The following is a 6,075-nucleotide window of genomic DNA, read 5'->3' as shown; positions in this document are numbered from 1 at the left end:
GCATAGGGAGTGCATGAGACATTTTTGGACAAACTTCAGGAAGAAGTACCATAGTGAAGTTTTTGACAAGAATATGTGGCCGGTGGCTAGGGCATATAGGCCAGAGATGTTTGATTTCTATTTTGGTCAAATTCTTGATGCATGTCCTGAAGTTTTAGATTATATGAATGAGCATCACAATCTCTTATGGAGCAGATCTATGTTCTCCACTGAGATAAAATGTGACTATACGAACAATAATCTAGTTGCATGTTTCAATTCATGGATTAAGTACATAAAAAACTTGCCAATTGTTCATTTAGTTGACAGGTTGAGGCAAATTACAATGGAGTTATGGAAAAAGAGGAGAAATATTGCAAATAAGCTCGCTAGTATCATTCTTCCTGCTATTAAGAGTCAACTTAAAGCTAAGACTAGAGATTTAGGAAATATGATGGTCTGCAAAAGTATGCCCACTGCTGAGAGTTTTAGCAATTACCAAGACATGACACCTTGGTGGCATGTTGTGGACTTGCATGCACACACATGCAGCTGTAGAGAATGGCAAGTGAGTGGAAAGCTTTGTCTTCATGCTCTGGCTTTCATACAAACAGAGAGAAATGTTGACTTAGAATCATTTGTTCATGAATATTACTATGTGGAGAGGTTCAAGGTTGCATATAGTGATACAATTTCAGTAATGATTGACAAGTCTAAATAGCCTAAGGTAAACTTGGGTTTTAAGTTATTACCGCCCAAGTTGAAAACAAGACCAGGAAGAAAGAGAAAGAACATATTTAAGGCAAGCCATGAACCAGGTGCAAGGAAACAAAACAAGTGCAAAACATGTGGTTAATTTGGACAGCATGATCCTAATTGCGAACTCAATGGTCCAAAAAAGAGGTAACTATAGTAAAAAATAATATGTACTCTTTTTACTAATGTATTTTAACTGATATTATCTGTATGCGGGAAGGCACCTTCCAAACCAAAGAACAGGGCGGTAAGGCCAAGGATAGTGCCTGTTGAAAGTATTTCTCCTATAAGTAATACCCGAAGGATGGTACTTTGTTAAGGAAGGCCAAGAGTATGCTCCAGGACTATCTACCGCCACTACCCCAGTTAAGCGCCTCCTTTTGCTATCCCAGAAAGTAGGTGTTGCATCAACAACTAGGGTAAATATGATGGTTTAGGCTAGCTCCAACAGGATCGGTATTCCCTCTCCGTATTACTGTGCTCGATACTGTAATGTCCTTTTACCGATCTTTGGCTCCCGTATTCGTCTCCAACAGGTGCCATATCACCTGCTACAAGGATACAGCCGGGAGGGAGCGTGCTTCAAATTTGCGGACTACTATAGCGATCGTCAACACTTTCATAGAGTATGATTGTGAGGCTGAAAAGACGAGGAGAGTAATGTAAGATAGGAAATAGGGTAGCTGTTGAAGATGAAAAAAATATGAAATGTTGTAATAGTATTAGAAAATGCTATAATAATATTATAGTGGATGAATTTTTAAAGTATCTGTTGGAGATAGTCTTAGTATTACGAAATGCATGAATTTGTGTGATATTTTTGTGATCTATGGACCTTGGTAGTTCTCTTGTGATGTCTGAATGACAAACTTGATTATAAATATGTAATATGCAATTTTATGTATGGTATTTCGTTGAAATAAAACTTGTAATAGTTCATTTGTACTGCTTATATGTCGAAGTGGATCTATTTGTAATATGTAATCTGTTATGCTTAACTTTGTTTAAAATGAAACTCGTTTTTTCTCTATTTTTCTATTTGTATTGTTTTTTAATTCCTTTGTTTTAAATGGACGGAAGAGGCAGAAAGGGAGGCCAGGATGCCTTGAAGTGCAACCTGGTAATTTGGTTAGTTTATATGTGAAGAAAGGACTAGAAATAATTAGGAGAGTAAAAAAAAAGTGGAGTACTGTTTTGTTAATTTATTTGGTAAAACCAGTGCTGTTTGACGAATAGTACAAGATTTGAAATGATATTTCCCGAACACCATAGGAAACCAGGGCTGTTTCCTGAATTTCCCCCAGGCAGAGGCAGGGCAAGCGCCAAACTCCAAGACTGCGTAAAGTGGTCTCGATCTTTATTGGAGAGATTCTCCCATACACAAACACACACACTCTCTCTCTACGTGATGGCAGCAGCTAGATAGGCGCAGTGCTTGCAGCAGTCCTACTCGCAGGGCTACTGCCGCTACAACTAGGGACAATTTCTTCTCCCTCTCCGACCGGGCCCCTTGGCCCTTTCTTCTTCTCACTGCCACACCTCCCAATGCGATGCTCCGCCTTTCCTGTCTGCCATTACGCCAGCCGTGGCGTACCGTGCCGCCCCCACCCTTCAATTCAATTCTCTCCGGCCACTTCTACGCCGCTCGCGCGTGCCTACTCTACTCCCCCTCCTCGCACCGGCAAGGCGGCAATGCAGTGCAAGCCGGCCAGCTGAGGAAACCGCACTGTTCCGTTCACTGCTGCACTCTGCTGCCCTGCAATGTTTGTTGTACAACGCCGTGCTTCTTCTGCTGCGAGTGCTGCTTTTGCCCAAAGCTGCGCCCCCCCTGCATTTGCTCTCCCCTGACCCGCTTGCCTCCCTCATCTGTGTCTCCTCCTCTCCTCTTCCTGTCTTACTCGAGAGGACATCCTCCCACTCCCAGAACACCACCTCCATTTAATCGGGATCCTCAAGTGCTCTTCTTGCTCGCCTCCATTTGTTGCAGTTTTCTTGCACTCCTTCGCCGTGTCCTAGCACAAACCACTCACGCTGCTCGTCTCCTTGCCCATTTCTTCGTCCTCGCTAAGCAAGAACTCGTTTCTAGCTTGATCCATCCGAGCAAAGGCGGGGCAGAGCATTCGAGTTTTCCGCCTATCGCAGCTAGCCGCCATGATCACGGCATTGGACCTGTACCACGTGCTCACGGCGGTGGTGCCGCTCTACGTGGCCATGACGCTGGCCTACGGCTCCGTCCGCTGGTGGCGCATCTTCACCCCCGATCAGTGCTCCGGCATCAACCGCTTCGTCGCGCTCTTCGCCGTTCCGCTCCTCTCCTTCCACTTCATCTCCACCAACAACCCCTTCGCCATGAACCTCCGCTTCCTCGCCGCCGACACCCTCCAGAAGCTCATCGTCCTCGCCCTCCTCACCCTCGCCTCCCGCCTCTACCCACGCCGCGCGTCTCTGGACTGGGTCATCACCCTCTTCTCCCTCTCCACGCTCCCCAACACCCTCGTCATGGGCATCCCGCTGCTCAGGGGCATGTACGGCGCAGATTCCGGCACGCTCATGGTGCAGGTCGTCGTCCTCCAGTGCATCATCTGGTACACGCTCATGCTCTTCCTCTTCGAGTACCGCGCCGCGCGGATGCTCGTCATGGATCAGTTCCCGGACACCGCCGCGTCCATCGTCTCCTTCCGCGTCGACTCGGACGTCGTCTCCCTCGCCAAGGGTGAGCTGGAGGCGGAGGCTGAGGTCGCGGAGGACGGCCGGATGCGGGTCACCGTGCGCAAGTCCACGAGCTCGCGGTCGGAGGCCGCGTGCTCGCACTCCCACTCCCACTCGCAGTCCATGCAGCCGCGGGTGTCCAACCTCTCCGGGGTGGAGATTTACTCGCTGCAGTCGTCGCGGAACCCCACGCCACGGGGATCCAGCTTCAACCACGCCGAGTTCTTCAACATCGCGGGAGGCGGCAAGGGAGGAGACGAGGAGAAGGGCGCCGGGACCGCGACCGGGACCGGGACCGGGGCCCATTCGCCACAGCTGCAGTCTGTGACGGCGAAGAGGAATGACCTGCACATGTTCGTTTGGAGCTCCAGCGCCTCGCCAGTGTCGGAGCGCGCCGGCGCCGGCGCGGTGCATGTCTTCGGCGCCGGCGCCGACCATGGCGACGTCCTCGCCAAAGGTAACTTTTTTCCTGTGACAAGGATATTTCTGTTTGGTTCCTAGCGATTCTTGTAGTCTACTGTCGACCATCCGATCAATCGATCAACGGTCCGGATCACACTGGCCTGCTTCTCTCTGGGAAAAAAACTAAATTTTCTTGTGTACTCGTGTGTTAATTTGTTCACATCTTGTGCTCTTAACAATGTTCAATGACACTGAAATTTATGAATTAGCGAAGTTTAAGTGTTCGCTACTAATCTTCTACTGCTTGAGTTGGCCTGACCAAAATTTCATTTTTGATGCATGCTTGTACAGGAGCCCAGGCTTACGATGAGTATGGCCGTGACGATTTCGGCAGGAACAAGAACGGGAACGGTGCTGAGAAGGGTGGGCCGACCCTGTCCAAGCTCGGGTCCAACTCGACCGCCCAGCTCTACCCCAAGGACGACGGCGAGGAGAGGCCGGCCGCGATGCCGCCGGCGAGCGTGATGACGAGGCTCATCCTCATCATGGTCTGGAGGAAGCTGATCAGGAACCCCAACACTTATTCCAGCCTCATTGGTGTCATCTGGTCCCTAGTCTCATACAGGTCAACCAAGCTCTTTTCAATTTCACAGTCTCATGTTTTGATTAGTCATACCTGCACTTGTGTTGATCTTTGTGTGGTGTGTGCTAAATTGTTTAGGTGGGGGATTGAAATGCCCGCAATCATCGCCCGGTCGATCGCAATCCTGTCGGATGCAGGGCTTGGGATGGCCATGTTCAGTCTAGGTTTGTAGATCTCTGATTTTGCATTGCTCAATGCTTTTGTTGCCGGATCATGCATAGTTGCAGGCACTTAATTTTTGCTTTTTTTTTCAGGCTTGTTCATGGCGTTGCAGCCGCGGATCATTGCCTGTGGGAACACCCTTGCTGCATTTTCCATGGCCGTCCGGTTCCTCATGGGTCCGGCTGTCATGGCTGCCGCCTCCATTGCTGTCGGGCTGCGCGGAGTTCTTCTGCACATTGCCATTGTTCAGGTATACCACCATCTTGGTGACTAGTGTGACAAACAAGTGTGCTGCACAAAAAAAAAAATTCCAAAACTTCGAATCGTCATTCTATTTTCAGGCTGCTCTACCTCAAGGGATCGTGCCGTTTGTGTTTGCTAAGGAGTACAACGTTCATCCTGACATACTGAGCACAGCGTATGTTCATCTCTTAACATACCTCATTTTTTTAGTACCATCAACTTCGGCTTCACTAGATTCTGCCATGTTTATCGCTCTTTGGTCTTAAGAATCTCTGGCCATGTTTCCTGGTTACCTTTCTTGTTATATAAAATCAGACATCATCACGCACTCAAGTTTTATATGATTTCTAATGATAATGTTTTTAAAATTTCCAACTATTGTACTCATGGAATCTCTAGTTTCTAATAAGGCGTTGGGCTCATACATCATTACCATCATTCTTGCTAACATGTGTTTCATGACTCGTGACAATAATCATAGTATTCTCTTTGCTGCAGCGTGATCTTCGGAATGCTGATTGCTTTACCCATCACCCTTGTCTACTACATTCTGCTGGGGCTCTAAGCTCTCACATCTCAAGGGTGCAAATCCATGACTGTTGCTCCTTTTTGTTTGGATGATCCTACTAGGAACTAGGATCATAGGTCAGTAGTAGATAATCCTTCAACTGATAGTAATAGCATCTCTGGTGTCTAGGTGATAGCGAATTCAGATTGAAGAATTAGAATTCTGATGAGCAATAGTATTTAGAAACAAAATGGATATTTGCAATGGCAATCATCTAATCTGTAAGGCATTGTTAACCTCGTTGATTGGATCGATTATGATTCAGTAAAATTTCATCTTCCCTCTATGTTTTTGTGTATACCATGACTTTAAGTCATACAGTGCTTTCTGAAGGAGCTGGAGTTAAGGTACTGTATTCGGCGAATTGCTGACATACAGTGCTGAAACGTAACATGGTCCTTTCGACAAAATCCAGTATTTTCGTGAAGAGATTCTATCTTTTCTAAGAAAAAAATGCAAAGCTTTTCCAGCTAGCTATAGCTTTTTGTTCGTACTACAAAGCTTTGAAAAGCTAACGTCCTAGAGCACAATGCATGAGTATGCTGCATCAGTGTGGCTGCAGAATGATGGCGTTGGGGCTTGGGATTCAGATTAAAAACGATGGCTTTTGGCA

General features: G+C 47.1%; 1 protein-coding gene across 1 annotated transcript; it reads left to right on the top strand.

Annotated features, from left to right (window-relative positions):
- The first annotated feature begins 2,428 nt into the window (after window positions 1-2,428).
- On the top strand, window positions 2,429-5,838 carry LOC133900991 (probable auxin efflux carrier component 1b). The gene is made up of 6 exons (XM_062342289.1): window positions 2,429-3,901; window positions 4,198-4,471; window positions 4,568-4,653; window positions 4,744-4,901; window positions 4,993-5,069; window positions 5,393-5,838. The coding sequence occupies exons 1-6, from the start codon at window positions 2,887-2,889 to the stop codon at window positions 5,457-5,459; spliced, it is 1,677 nt and encodes a 558-aa protein (XP_062198273.1). The 5' UTR covers window positions 2,429-2,886; the 3' UTR covers window positions 5,460-5,838.
- The last annotated feature ends 237 nt before the right edge of the window (window positions 5,839-6,075 follow it).

Source organism: Phragmites australis, chromosome 19, assembly GCF_958298935.1.
Source record: "Phragmites australis chromosome 19, lpPhrAust1.1, whole genome shotgun sequence".
NCBI lineage: Eukaryota > Viridiplantae > Streptophyta > Magnoliopsida > Poales > Poaceae > Phragmites > Phragmites australis.
The sequence above is the reverse complement of the archived record's forward strand: the minus strand, read 5'-3'. Positions and strand labels throughout refer to the sequence as shown.

Coding starts and splice junctions, on each gene's coding strand:
- LOC133900991 (XM_062342289.1), top strand. CDS start 2,887: ATGATCACGGCATTGGACCTGTACCACGTGCTCACGGCGGTGGTGCCG. Junction 3,902..4,197: donor TGGCGACGTCCTCGCCAAAG/GTAACTTTTTTC, acceptor ATGCTTGTACAG/GAGCCCAGGCTTACGATGAG. Junction 4,472..4,567: donor TGGTCCCTAGTCTCATACAG/GTCAACCAAGCT, acceptor TAAATTGTTTAG/GTGGGGGATTGAAATGCCCG.